The sequence below is a fragment of the Excalfactoria chinensis genome, chromosome 2 (genome assembly GCF_039878825.1).
Source record: "Excalfactoria chinensis isolate bCotChi1 chromosome 2, bCotChi1.hap2, whole genome shotgun sequence".
NCBI classification, from domain to species: Eukaryota; Metazoa; Chordata; class Aves; order Galliformes; family Phasianidae; genus Excalfactoria; species Excalfactoria chinensis.
This window is the reverse complement of record NC_092826.1, coordinates 108,757,850-108,771,277: the sequence shown is the minus strand read 5'-3', so window position 1 is coordinate 108,771,277 and position 13,428 is coordinate 108,757,850. Positions and strand designations below refer to the sequence as shown.

General features: G+C 39.3%; 1 protein-coding gene across 1 annotated transcript in view; it reads left to right on the top strand.

Moving 5' to 3' along the window:
• The window catches only part of RFTN1 (raftlin, lipid raft linker 1), an 89,767-nt gene that overhangs the window by 52,651 nt on the left and 23,688 nt on the right, over positions 1-13,428 (top strand). Inside the window, exons 5-6 of the mRNA XM_072329870.1 lie at positions 7,632-8,049; positions 11,045-11,248. Coding sequence (XP_072185971.1) covers positions 7,632-8,049; positions 11,045-11,248 — 622 coding nt within the window. The remainder of the gene's footprint in view (positions 1-7,631; positions 8,050-11,044; positions 11,249-13,428) is intronic.

Genomic DNA, 13,428 nt, shown 5'->3' with positions numbered 1-13,428 from the left:
CACATTCTGTGTTTTAAACAGCCTGGTGTGAAGGGAAACATCTGTTCCTGGTTAAGCTTCTTTCAACTTCTGTTCTTCTGACGAAGCCATGTAAGAGTGTTGTTGATATGTATCTTCCATGAACACTGCAAAACTATTTTCAGGACTCTCCCAGGAGCCTGGTTGTGCTTTTATAATCCCTTGCCCCCAGCAGCTTTTAGAGCTGTCCCCTTGACCAGGACAAAAATAGATGTTGTAAAGTATGTATGTGGCTAATGTTTTTAATGATCCCTCTTCTGTCTGGGGGGAAAATAACCTTAAAATAATAAACATGATAATATTTTATACTGTGCTAAAATAAAATATGGGCAAATTGTTCAAATTGTAATTTTGGCTACGAGTAACAGATGGTTTGATGAAACTATGTGGTTTAAAAGAAACACTCTTTGGTTTATATAAAGATAAAAGAAAGCGTTCCCTGCACATTAAATGTGAAGTCCTTAAGTCTCAGACTGAATTCTTTGTATTTAAAACCTGAATGTTTAAAGTCCTGACCCTTTTGATTTCTTATTGCTTAGGGAAGAGATACACTAAACCAGCATTGCTGCAAGTTGGTTACAGTCAAGAGAAAGGAATGTCTTCTGGTGTTCTACAAACATTCATCCAGCTAAAATGATTGACAGACACAAAACCCAACCATCCATCTCTGAAGATCTTTGTTTTCTTCCCTTGCTTATGTTCAACCACTAGTTTTTGAGTTTCTCTTGAAAGATTCGGATGCAAGTCTTGGCCTCCATTTTGAAACTGTATTTGGAAAATAGCCGTTAGATTAAGTTAGATTAATGGCAGCTAGATTAAGGCTTTGAGACACTGGTTTAATAGACACTTTTTTTGGTAATGTATATTGAGCATTTGCACTGAATGAATTTAGGTGGCTGTTCTGTAGCAGTCTATCCCAGGTTTTTGGGATACCACAGTTCATATCTCACAGTTTTTAGGGATCCCACGGTTCTGTATGTTCCCATATTTAAAATGATGTGAATAAATGAATGATTTCCTTTCAAAGTTCTAAGGCAAAAATGGGACATATGTTAGAGTGGCTTTTAGGCAGGTACTGTAGTCACTGAACCTTTGTAGCTTGTGTCCAACAATGTTCTTCCTTTGCCAGCTCAGTGAGGGAGCAGATGCTAAAATAAGACAATAATTTGAGAAGAATCACTGCACACGAGGCCACAGAAGCTGATACAGTACGATTTCAGGAGTTGTAACCTCCTGAGATGATACGCACACTGAAAGGAACAAAGTGTGCTTGCACTTCCCTACACTGTACATTTAGTACAGTTGTGTTGTTCTCAGAAAGGAACATGCAACTGACAGAAGCTGAAGAGGAATTGTAACTGGTTCCTCTAGTCTCTTTCTTGGCTCTGGTAGCAGGAGACATACAGCTTGCTGTCACTTAATCTCTCTTGGCAGTGCTGTCTTAAGAGTGTATATTCTGTTTTATTCAATGTAACAGTAGGTTGCAGGAGATTCTTGCTTAATTACATTTTTCCCTGTTCTGTTTGTACCTTTCAGTTCTCATTTGCAGAATCTACTCCCAATGAGCGTGTTGTAAAACTGCAAAGCTTGCTTTCTTTTCCCTGTTCAGTGCCTTGTTCCGCTCTACCACAAACGCAGTGAGAGCTCAGAGTCAGATCAGTGGTTCTGTTTGAAGAGGATGTTTACTGCAGAAACTGTTTTTGTCTTTGGGTTTTGTTCTTAAACTCTTAATTTTCTCTTGGGTCTACCAAATTCTTCCTAAGTGGTGAAAGTCTCGTCAAGGTTTTCATTGGAATTATTAATTTAAATAATGTCAAAAACACTGTTTAGAGGAGGACCCAGAGGTAGAAAGTACAGGCTTAAGTGACAGAGTATCCCGGTCAGAAAGGATACATGGTTTGGAAATCTACAAATACTGAAGCAGAATTTCAGAGCAGAAGGATGGAGAAATGATACAAAGCAGTTGCTGCTTTGCTATTTGATGAGCAGAGTTAACCTTTTTTTGTAGCTGCCGGTGATGCAAAGTGCATCTCCAAAAAGTCATAGAAGTTTTGACTTGATCAGTAATAAATAAAAGCCTCCTTCAGAACATTCGTTAAGCCTAGTTGATTTTAAAATAAGCAGTGAACACTTGATGGGTGTTGCTGCCTTCTCAGGAAGGAGCGTGTGAGATCTGCAGTAAATGTCAGAGGCAAACTAAAAGCCTGTCTTAATTTTAAACATCTGTTTTCAGAAATGAACAAACTAGTATTTGTAATGAAACGTGTACTACTAAATAGTAACGAAGGAGGACATTGCTGGAGAACTGTAGTCTCAAACATCCTTTTCCAATTCCAGCTCCTGTCATGCAAGTACACAGTACTCAAACAACAAAATAATTTTTGCTTCAAGATCCCTGATCTGGCGTCTGTTGTCAGAAGGGTTTGATTGAATCCTGAAAAGAAGGTAGAGGAATACGGTGATCTTGTTTCTGGTGTGCATTACAAAATCTAGTGCCTCTAACCTTATCCTTTTAAAAACAACAAGCAAACGGGCTGGCAAGCATTTCTTTTATTAGCTGAGGTGGTTTGTGTTTAGTTTAAAAAAGTATTAGATAGCTCTGAGCTAAATTGTTTCAGAACTATTGTTTCAAAGGCCATATGTTTTCCCATCAGTGGGACTAATTAGCAGCCTTTCTCTTAGCTCACTGCAGAGCTAGCTACATGCATCTGGACATCAGAAAGTCAGTTCACTGCCACTGCTGAATGTTGTCCTTTCTCCAAATGGGGTTTGTGTCTGTTTTTTTTGTATCAGCAGCAGTCCCCTTTTAGCTCTACTTTTTTTTCAGTACTCTGCTAATCACGAGATGTGTAGCATATCTATTAATGAAATGTTTTCTTCAGATGAGTTTTAAAGGTAGCTTTCATCCAGATCTTTGGGAGGTGTAAGTCTTGGGACCATTTAGGACTGTTACCAACTGAATTGTCCTGATGACATTAGTAGAACTGCTTTTACTCTGAATGCGAGCTGAGAACTTCCAGCTCCTGGTGCACAAGAGTTTAGAGAAATTCCTGGCATTTGTCGTATTAAATCAACAATTTGAAAATCCTTATCCAAGACAGAGATTCTCATTGTTAAATGATGTAGCATTATTTCCTATGTTTATTACTGTAGATGGAATACTATCCTGAGCTTTCTGATCCTGAGCATCTGATTTGCTGCTTGCCATCCCATGGGACAAACATACACAATCTCACTGTGTGCAATTACAGAAGCTGACAAATGTGTATGATTCTCATCAGCCTGGTATCTGCATCCTTGAGCTTCTGTATTTATAAGTAATATCATCTGTCTCTCTATGAACAGATTATTTTTGAGCTGATAACGCTACAAGTAACACGGGCAACATCTGAAATGTGTCACAGCCCTCTGCATTAGACCATCAGCTGTTTTGCAGCTAGGTAGGAAGCCTTTAAAAGGACCAAAAAGACTTGAAAAAGTGGAACATAAATTTGCTGTTTCAACATAACATTCAGTGACGCCGCTTCTTGCTGCTGATGGTTCCTTTTCTCCAAGTGCAGTATAAAATCAGTGGTCAGGCAGTTATAAAATAAACAATAATGCTTTGCAAACTTTAAGAGACATTAACACAAGCATAAATTCAATTAAGGTACTGACATCAGGATTTGACACTGCTTGTTTTTATCCTTGCAGGAGTTAGTGGGAGATTTGGTATTTATTTCACAGATAGTAAAGGATAAATCTGCCTTTTTTTTACCCCATTAAGGAAAATGCCAGGTTTCTAATCAAGCAAATTATAGGGTTGATATTAAATTCTTTAGCTGTGTTGGCCTTCAGTACACATGAAATTTCACCTCTTCTTTAAGCAGGTTCTATTTTTAAACTGGCATAAGTGCAAATTGATAGAAGCCAGTTACAGGCTGATTTAGATGTACCCTCTTGGTGTTTTGCCCAAATTAAAATAAATGAGTGAAGTTCTGCTTCTGTGGTTAAACAACATCTTTTGTGTTGGAGACCTGTTTTTGTTTTTGTGGTTAATACTATTCAAGCCACACGTTATGAGACAATAAAAATGTTTCTGTTCCTATCTGGGGAAAGAACAAAAGAATTGGTTTATTTTGTTTTGTTTGGTTGGAGTTTCCCTTTTAGGAATTTCCCTAAATGTAAAGAACAAGTATGTAGCATCCAGAAGATACAGAAAAAAAACCTGTCAGTAAAATCATTGCAATTAGTATGGATCACTTAGTGTAAGGGCATTTTCATCTCTGTCTTTTTTTATGTGGCACATGGTGGAGATGCATTTCTTCTGCTTCTTCCTCTTATTTATTAATATACTGCAGATTAGTGAACACTTTTCCCCACTTCAGCTTTACTCCTGCTTTCTCTTGCATTTTGTCCTCTTACTGATTGCCATCAGAGCCTTTTCTAGGTATTTTCCCCACATGGCACATGGTGTGCATGGACAGACATTGTTGTCTCTCTGTACCAGCATGAGATACCTGATAAGGCTGAAAGCCTGCAGAGCTGCAAAGATCTTTGCAGGTGGCTGATGGAAACAGCCTCGCTGCAGCAGTGCTCATCACTGCTGGGCACAGCCAGTCAGGGTACAGAGCTCTGGGCTTCTTCTCTGCATCTGGGGCTTTGTTTTTTCTACTTAGAATATTTCAAATACAGGTTACAGGACATAGAAATGTATAGCAAGAGGCATAAATCGTTCTGGATCTGAAGACAACTAAAATTCTCTGCTACTGAAACTCTTGAGTAGGATGCCAAAAATGAAATCACTTTTGCTTGCAGTTTGAAAATGTTAGGGCTTCGTACTTCATGATGAGAGCTTGCTTCTTCATGGTTTTGTGGGAAGTTGGTAAGAAAGAATGTTTGCATCTGCTGAGGCATCACTTTGCTGTTCTGCAGCTCACATTGCACTGTTGATGTAACATTTCCTGTTAAACTGGCTTTATGGAAAACAGTGGTTGGTTCTCCCTTACACAATGAAGAGAATCTGAAATGTAGGTTTAACTATGATGGTGTGTTCCAAATAGTGATATAAAAGACATTCTCCTTTTATAATCTTTCTGCTAAACCATTAGGCTAATACATCTTAGAATATTATAGAATCATAGAAAGGCTTGGGTTGGAAGGGGCCTCAAGGATCATCGAGTTCCAACCCCCCCACTACAGGTAGGGCCACCAGCTTCTACATTTAATACTAGGCCAGGCTGCCCAGAGCCCCATCCAACATGGCCTTGAACACCTCCAGGGATGGGGCATCCACAGCTTCTCTGGGCAGCCTGTTCCAGCACCTCACCAGTCTCTTGGTAAAGAACTTCCACCTGATATCCAACCTAAATCTTCCCTCCCTCAACTTAAAACCATTTCCCCGTGTCCTGCCATTATCTACCCTTGTAGAGAGTTGATTCCCCTCCTGTTTATAGGCTCCCTTTAGGTACTGGAAGGCTGCAATGATGTTACCCCTTGGCCTTCTCTTCCCCAGGCTGAACGAGCCCAGCTCCCTCATCCTGTCTTCATAGGGGAGGTGCTCCAGCCCTCTGATCATCTTTGTGGCCCTCCTCTGGACCCTGATTCAGTTCTTATCCCATCTCCTTGGAGAACAAGATAAGGAAAGGAAAACCTCAGGTTCAGGTATTCCTTAGAGCACACACGTTTTCTTTGTGTGTGCCAAGACTGTATAACATTGCTCCAGTAGCTGCGAAAGCTGTTCTCATCCAAATCATGGTGTGGGAGGACCTGCTGTGGGCTGACAAGCAGTCTTCCAGGACCAGTAATGTTACTACATATGTACTATCCTCACACTCTAAAGAGTTGCGTGCAAGATAAATTTCTATAATTAGCTGCCCTGCAACCTACCAAACAAATGTGGTGATGCGTGTTTAGATTAGCGGTAACAGATGAACTGAATCTGTAATTCTTTCAATGGCTGTATGAAAAATATTTGTCAAGTTGCAGCAGGGGTTCGGGAACTTTAAGCATATTATGAATGTATCTATTGCTGACATTCACAGGAACCTTTCTGAGCAAGGCCACTACATTCCAGCTTTCTTTGCAGTCACACATCCATGTGATCAGGACACTGCTGGCAGTAGTCTTATATGGAGGTTATTGTTCCGGTTTTAGCTATAAACTTTTGTTAAGGCAGCAGCTCCCGTTCGTCAGGCTCAGCACCTGTGAAGGCTGTTGCCCTTTGCTTCCTGAACAGCTCTGTTAAATTCCTGCTGTCACAAAATTAAGAGTTAACATGGAAAGTATAACTTTGGTTTGAAAGAGGAAGTTCTTGTTGTCAATCAGGTATCATCTGTACATTTGTGTATTTAGAACAGTACCGCATGAGCAGGAAGTAGATGATTCATTTAAAAGAAATCTTCTGGGTAAGGAAGATGCTGAAACAAACTACCTCTTGAAAAGAAGAACTCTTGTTTATTCTGTTCCATCTCTTGTGCTTTCAAACTAGAGATGCGTGTAACGTGCAGTATTTCACTCGCTACTGAAAAAAAAAAGCCTGAACAGTTTCATGTGAAAGTTCATATAAATTGAACCTCAGAGAACACTTAAGGCAGCTTAACTCCCTGGAATGACACGGTATGCACAGGAATTGAAATTATTTCTTCATTCTTAAGCCATTATTTTTGAAATATTTATGCGTGTTTAGACTTCATATTATACAAAGCGTACGCAGTACATGGAAACCTTTCCTTTTCTGGTGGTGATTTTGATAAATGAATCCTCACACATTTTCACACAGATCTGCCTTGCTCAGTTCCAGGAGTGTGATGCTGAAATCTCTCGGATGGGGCTCCGTAGTGCTGAGTCTTTGCAGTAGATTTCTCTTTCTGCTTCCTCTCAAGCTTTCCTTAGTTAATTCCTGCTTTGTCTGTTTTTCAGTACGACTCACCCTATGTTTTTTTCTCTGAATCTTTTGTGATCTTATTCCTTCATGTTCTTCCTCTACCTAAAACATAAAGGATTAATAATGCAGCCCCTTTGTTTTCATTCTTCTTTGCTCATCTCACAACTGTTCTTTGGAGTTCTGTGTCTTCCCAAGTGCAATGTATTAAAATAACTTTGCTTTTATGTACTCGTTATGTGAAAGCTTGCCATTTGTGTCTGAATCCAAAATAGGAAAAACAACAACTGTTGTTATGATGGTGCATATTACAGAGAGAATTAATAACCTTTTCCTTGCATAAATGTCATAATCACGTGCCTAATGCAGCAGAAGGTGTAATATTGAGTGACTGCATAACATTGAAACTAAAACTTCATGTGAGTAAAACCACCTCTGGTAATTTAGAATGTTTCAGACAAAGACTTTATGCTTTATGAAGAAATACGTGGGCATTTTCTTTCCTTTGTGTGTCAGTGTGTGTGTGCACACGTGCATGCAATTTCACATTACTGCAGACAGTTGAAGGGACTTTTCATCCTGCTTCTCTAGAATTTAACTTTTTATGTAAATGTAGCATGGCAATTTCCTCTGGTAGTGGACAAATGTGGCAAAATGACATGCTGTAGCTCCATTGAAGGGTGTTATTTGCTGTATTTCTATTTAGCTAAGACAGCTTGAAGGTTAAAATGTAATCTTCTTTGACTTGTAGATTCAAGATGCAGCAAGTCAAGGCTTGAAATTTGTTGGAATTATACCTCAGTACCATTCCCAAAAGAACTGCCTTGTCAGCTCCTCTCTGACACCTGCCAGTAACAACTCTGTGCAATCCAGAGATAATAAAAATGTTTCAAATTGCCCTGAGGATCACGCTTCGCTGGATGGTGAGAAAATAGATGGCATTAATGGGTGCAGTGCTCCGACACCAGGTGAGGGGAATGCTGACCAATGTGCCACATCCAGGGAAGGCAGGAAAGGTGAAGGACAGGCTGCTGAGGAGCCCAATTGCAAGTCTGCAAAGGACAGTGAAGAACAACATGAGCACCCAGGTGTGAGAGAAGCGCCAGACACACAGAATGGAGTTGCAGAGAATGAAACGCCAGCACGATGCTCGAAACCACTCACTGACAGTAAGTATTGCTGTGACCTCTAATACATAAAAGCCAATTATGTTCCCTGCTCCTTCAGGGGTACAGGCAAGGAGAGGAACTTACTTATGTGATAGCAAAGAATGGATGCAGCAGATGCACCATGCAACCCAATTACAGCATAGTTACGCAGTTTAGGACAACTGAGTGTAAGTCAGGTGGCAGCTGAATTGCTGATATAACTAGGTACAGCTGTGTTATCACCTGTTCCTGTGCCAGAGTGTAAAGACTTGCTTTCCCTGCTGTCCTGCTGAACTCCTTCATTTTTGTCTTTGTTGTGATACTTGATATAAATATCAAGTATATCCAGAAATTGTTTAAAATAGGACGTAGGCCAGAGTAGTTTAGAAAATCAAGTCACCAGAAAAAGGATTCTTGCCCTGTTTTCAGTTGTAAACCTCCAAATACCTTTATTTCCTCTACTTGCCTACACCCTAGAAGATACTGTGTACACTTATTTCTCTTACTGCTTCGCTTACTTTCCTTACAAGTTATAAATCTATGTAAGGAAATTCCATCTACATTCCTTTGAGCTGGTGCCGTCCTTGACTTTAATTCATCACTGTTCTTCATACTTTATGTAGATTCAGTCACACAGTCCTGACCCTTTGGGGATTTTGTAATGTAGGGCTGAGAATGACTCTGAATTCTTGGACTATTTGGACTTGGACTATTGTCTTGGTTTCCGTTACATTTTTGTGTAATTAGGCTTTTGGCATCAGATTTGTATCATTCTCAAGTAACTTTTCATTGTGCTTCTTCAGATTTTGTTGGGCAAGGGGGCAGCTGGATTAGGTCAAAGCATTTCTGTTAGCTGAATCATTTCTTCCATTTTATTCTAGATCCTTACACGCTACAGAAGCCCTCTGAGTTTTATAGTTCCAAATTAGGTATCTCTGTCTCAAATCAAACCAGTACTTTCTCTTTTCTTGTGCTGTCCTTGAGAGACTTTACCTAGCTATCTTTTGTTGCAAGTAACCGTGTTCTTAGTATTTCTGCATAATATGAGGCTGATCACCTGAAATCTTCCTTAATATTTATCTAAAGCACTCCAGTATTTTATTACAGCTGCTGTAAGTGTGTTTAGTGTCCATATTTATGGTTTTTTTCTTGGAGTGTTTTTCAGCCTTATTTATTTCTGGTGCTTTTTTTTTGGTTGGTGGTGGTGAGTTATGCAGGTACTTTCTGAGAAGGCACTTCTTCCGTGATAGAAAGTGAAACAGCTCACTTACAGGAGGGTTTCCCATATCTATTGCCTGTACGTTGCTGATTTCTATATTACTTTCGTATGGCTTTTTGTTATTAGAGCACTCCCTTTTCCTCTTATGGAAAATGTATTTCAGCCTTTGGCACTAGTTCTCCATCCTTCCTTGAGAGCATGAAGGTAGAAAGTACCAGGTGGTTTTGTTTTTTTTTTTCCTGTTACCTTACTTGTTCCATAGGAAGTGATCTCTCTTGAACTCCTTCTTCCCTGCATTAAACTTTGGAAAAAAACCATAATGTTTCCTTCTATTTGTGGAACCTTAATTTTGTTCAGTTTAGGTTTAATGCTATTCAAGTGTTATTTTTATGATGCTTCAGTTTTTTGTTATTGAGTATTCTGTAGTGCTCATCTACTTCACCCTGTATTAAAGGGCTGTCAAAACACTGTTACAAATGCTTTGCCTATAAACAAGGCACATGTATTGCAATGCTGTGTCCAAAAGTGCTCTGCTGTTTAGAAGTAACCTGAAGGTATCTTTCTCCAAGCTTGAGCGCACAGACTGCCTGGTGGAAACTGTTGGCTGTAATAACTGGAACAGTGGTCAGGTCCAGTATAATGATGATTGCAAAACCAAGTCAAGCACTGAAAGATTACCACACATATTTAAATAAATGTTTTTAACAGCCCAAATTATCATCCCCCTCTGGATTTCCAGTTCCACAGTCTGCTGTTGTAAAGTCTTATGTCTTCATACACTCCAGAAAGATCTCCATTTCCAACATGAGTCTGTTCTGGGAGTCAGGATCATTTCTGTTAGTGAGCAATCGTAACATTTCTCATGACATCGCTTTCTTTAATGCTTGAGATTACAATATAATAACTTGGAAACAAGAGGAGCTTGTTGAGTGAATAGATTTCATCGAAGGTTTTTGCTTTTTATATTTATTTGAAGAGGTTTTTTTTGGCTCTTGGAAGTCAGTCAGTCTGCACTTAAATTTACTTCCAGCTTCAGAGCCGTGAAACCCCAGGTTTGCTGTCAGCAGTGACTTTTTGTAATGATAAGAGGAGATATGGAACAGATTCTACTCTCATTTTTGAGACCATGCACAATGCTGCTTTCATAATTCGTTTGCTCTTGTGTCGATGTCTCACCTTGGCTCAGTCCCAGAGTAAATCAACTAACTGCCTAGCATTGTCTCTGTATTTTATGATTCATTGCATTCTTTAGATACGTCTGCTGCTTGCTGGTTCCATGCCACTGCATTATCAAACGAAGTTATTTAATACTTTGGTTTAATGGTCATGATCTACTGAACGCTGTTCCTCCTAAATCTGCAATAACATTTGAACTGTCCTCAGTCACACCTCTTTTAAAATGCATTCAGTAGAAAAAATAAAAGTACTCTGTGTGTTGTTAGTGACTTCTGCCGTACTTAACGCAGTTTATGGAGCTTAATTGCTTTCGTGTCTTGGTTTGTACTGCTATTTCCAGTAGAAGTGCTGTCCATTAGCACCCAAGTATTAAAATCTGTACATTTTTTATTATCAACAGTGAATCCATTATTAGTAATGAATACTGTAACAACAATCCAAATACTGTGATGGATTTGGGGACCCTACTCTGTTGTGCAGTGCAGAAATGTCATAAAAAGAAAAGCACGTCCAAAGTAACTGCATTTGTGAAGTGTGAAAAGCTGTGGGCGAAAAGTATTGCTTTAGCTGAAATACCATGATGTGGTTGTTGCATTACTCTTTTTTTTTACTTTTTGGTAGAGACAGAGATCTTCACTCTCTTCAACAAGCCCAAAACCCCACAGAGATGCAGCCAGTATTATACGGTGACTATCCCTATGAGGATCTCCAGGAATGGACAGACTGTCAACAGCTTAGAAGCAAATTGGCTGGAGCATATGACAGATCACTTCAGGAAAGGAGGCTCATTGGTGAACGCCATCTTCAGCCTTGGAATGGTAAATGGTATGGAAATTACAAAGAGCATTATCCACTAATAGAGGTCATTATCTTCCAAGAGAAGACATTTGGGAGGTGCTTTAATGTGGTCATGGGGAATATTTGTTTTAGATCAGCCTATTTCAGTGAAGCGGAATGAAAGTACTGAAAATATTTTGGCATTTGAATAAGGCAAACTGAGATCATGTGTTGTATTTTACAAATATAATAGAGACGTTTCTGTAACTGCAGAAATATATGGACTTACTAAATGGTACCAAGTGAACTGAATTGAGTTGCTAAGATAGTAAAGCAGATTCCTTAAGTTAGAGGTGTAAGGATGCTCTAGTTTTATTTGATTAGTACCTAGCCCCAGTTCTTGCAGAGATTTCCATCTTGATGGCACAGTATTTTTACCAAATTGCCTTCTCTTCTTGTTTCGTCTTATTGATATGAGTTTCAAATCTGTGATGGATCAACTTTGATATTAAGATTAAAAACCAGATTTTTGCATGTTGTGATTAGCACTGAATTCAGCTTGATACAGTAGCCAATATGTGCTACACTGCTGGCCACCATGGTGACTCTGAAGTGAAGCTTGTTGCACGAAACGAATTATGGTACATAATAGGGATTTTCAGAGACATAACCAAGGGGCCATGAGAACAAACCAAGGGAAACACTTGAACATAAAAGTATTGAAGTTAGAGCCATGTTACTTTTATTGGAAAATTAGGTGACTAGTTGTAGCTGTTTCACAGGTTGAAATAGTGACTGAGCTTCTGGTGGGAAGGCAGGGCCAACCCAGGGGAGCTCGGGTGGAAGCAGTGCACCTGAGTGACTGGAAGGGATGGAGCCAGGATCCATCCCTTCACAAACGTCATTTAAGGATTGGCAGTGGAGGTGAGGGTATCTCAGTGGAGATCCATGCATACCTGAGGCCTTCCAAGGGTACATAGATTCCTTCCTGTGTTTCTTCATCCATGGCTGCTGCCTTTGAGCATATCCTTACTTGCTGCAGCATAGGGCTCTGCTACCCTGCTGTCACTGCTGTGCTTTCCACTGCTTTACAGTATTACACTGGTACACATCATAGTTAAAATTCTTATTCCCAAATCCCATGAGTGCTATGAATCTTTCACCTAATTTTGGTTTGTTTTGCCTCCTTCAAGAAGGATGTGGTAATCCAGAAGTTGGGCACTGCTGCTAGATTTCAGGGGTTTGTGCCACAGAACTATAAAACTGCTTCCAGAGCATCTTCTTCCTACTTTGCTGTCAATCAGAATTCTGTGGCCTGTGATAAAACACAGTTGGTTCTGGTAAAAGCCAATGGGGATAACAATTCCAATTTTTCATTTTGCAGCAAGTAGCAAAAATTGAAGGTCTAAAGTTCAGTTGATGGAATGCTTTCATAATACGGCTTCCTGGAAAGGCCTGTAATTGCTAGTTAACTTATTTAAAAACACGCTCAATTACTTTATGTGTATAAATTGCAACTCATAGAGCCAAATCTAATTGGCTATATAAGGCTTAGTGTTTTCTTTAATAAGAACTGCTTATCAGTGTACTCTAAAATGTTTTAAACACAGAATTTTTCTGTTGTTTAAACTTGTAAAGTTCATTTATATAACAGAGGACTGAGGGAAGTTCATGTACTTGGATACCACCGTGAGGAGTACCAGATAACTGCCTACAGACAGAGATAAAATTGGCTTGGAGGAAGGCAGTGATGTTTCTGTGCGAATAGGACAGTGTGTTATATAGAAGTGTACAGATTCAGGATGAAGTTAGATTAGAGCTTGAAGATGAGCAGTTGATAAACATTTTTATTATCATCTTGCTGTTACAGGAAATGTTAGTAGTCAGAAAAGCTCAAAGTTAATGTCTTTAAAAGGGTATCAGAACAGTTAAGGCAAAATGCCATGACAGAAACCACACTATTGGAAAAATATTTGATAAGAATATCCGTAAGTTAATCCAAATTGTCATTAAATATTTATGATTTAAATCCTAACATTTTCCTAAGCTGCAAAGCAGTAGATATTTTTCGGTCTTGTACCAGCCCATGTGAAACAACCAAGGAAGGTGGGAAGAAAGAAGAGGCTGAGGGCTTCTTGTTTCTTTTCTTTTTATAGTTTCTTAAGGCAGCCTGTCCGGCTCTTTACAGCTGATCTCTGTATTCACTGATTAATCCTTTTCCAAATCAA